Source organism: Penaeus monodon, chromosome 23, assembly GCF_015228065.2.
Source record: "Penaeus monodon isolate SGIC_2016 chromosome 23, NSTDA_Pmon_1, whole genome shotgun sequence".
NCBI classification, from domain to species: Eukaryota; Metazoa; Arthropoda; class Malacostraca; order Decapoda; family Penaeidae; genus Penaeus; species Penaeus monodon.
The window spans coordinates 7,271,444-7,271,934 of record NC_051408.1 but is presented as its reverse complement, the minus strand read 5'-3'; the positions used below and the strand labels follow the sequence as shown (position 1 = coordinate 7,271,934).

The following is a 491-nucleotide window of genomic DNA, read 5'->3' as shown; positions in this document are numbered from 1 at the left end:
TAATAAAAATCATTGAGTGGCTTCAGTTCTGTTATGGTTATTGAAGATAATCTTGTACTGGAAATACCACTCGAAATATCAATATTGAAAAAAAAAAAAAAAATATATACATACATATACACAGTACAAGCAAGAATATACGGAGAAATCTTACCAAGGGACAGAAGGATGTGCTCAAGCTCAGCATACATCATGGTGCCGTTCTCAGCTTTGTCGTAAAGCTTCAGGACTTCCATGAAATCTTCGAAGGAGCCGGCATCCTTGTCCTTCTTGACCTGGGCGAAGATGGGCATGAATTCGTCGAGCTTAATCATCTTCTCTTTCCTCTTCTCCTTGCCACCGACCTTCTCGATCACGGACAGGGTCGGGTTCAGGTTGAGGGCACGCAGGCAGTCGCCAATGTAGTAGGCATCCATGGTGCCATTACCCTCGAAATCATAGATGGAGAAGGCGAATTTCACCCCTGGGGGAGCGGAGGGGGAAAAAGGGGG

General features: G+C 45.0%; 1 protein-coding gene across 3 annotated transcripts in view; it reads right to left on the bottom strand.

Moving 5' to 3' along the window:
* Positions 1-491, bottom strand: part of LOC119587760 (myosin light chain 1) — an 8,881-nt gene that overhangs the window by 4,529 nt on the left and 3,861 nt on the right. For all 3 annotated transcript variants that reach the window (XM_037936447.1, XM_037936446.1, XM_037936448.1), the window contains exon 3: positions 155-463. In XM_037936447.1, coding sequence (XP_037792375.1) covers positions 155-463 — 309 coding nt within the window. The remainder of the gene's footprint in view (positions 1-154; positions 464-491) is intronic.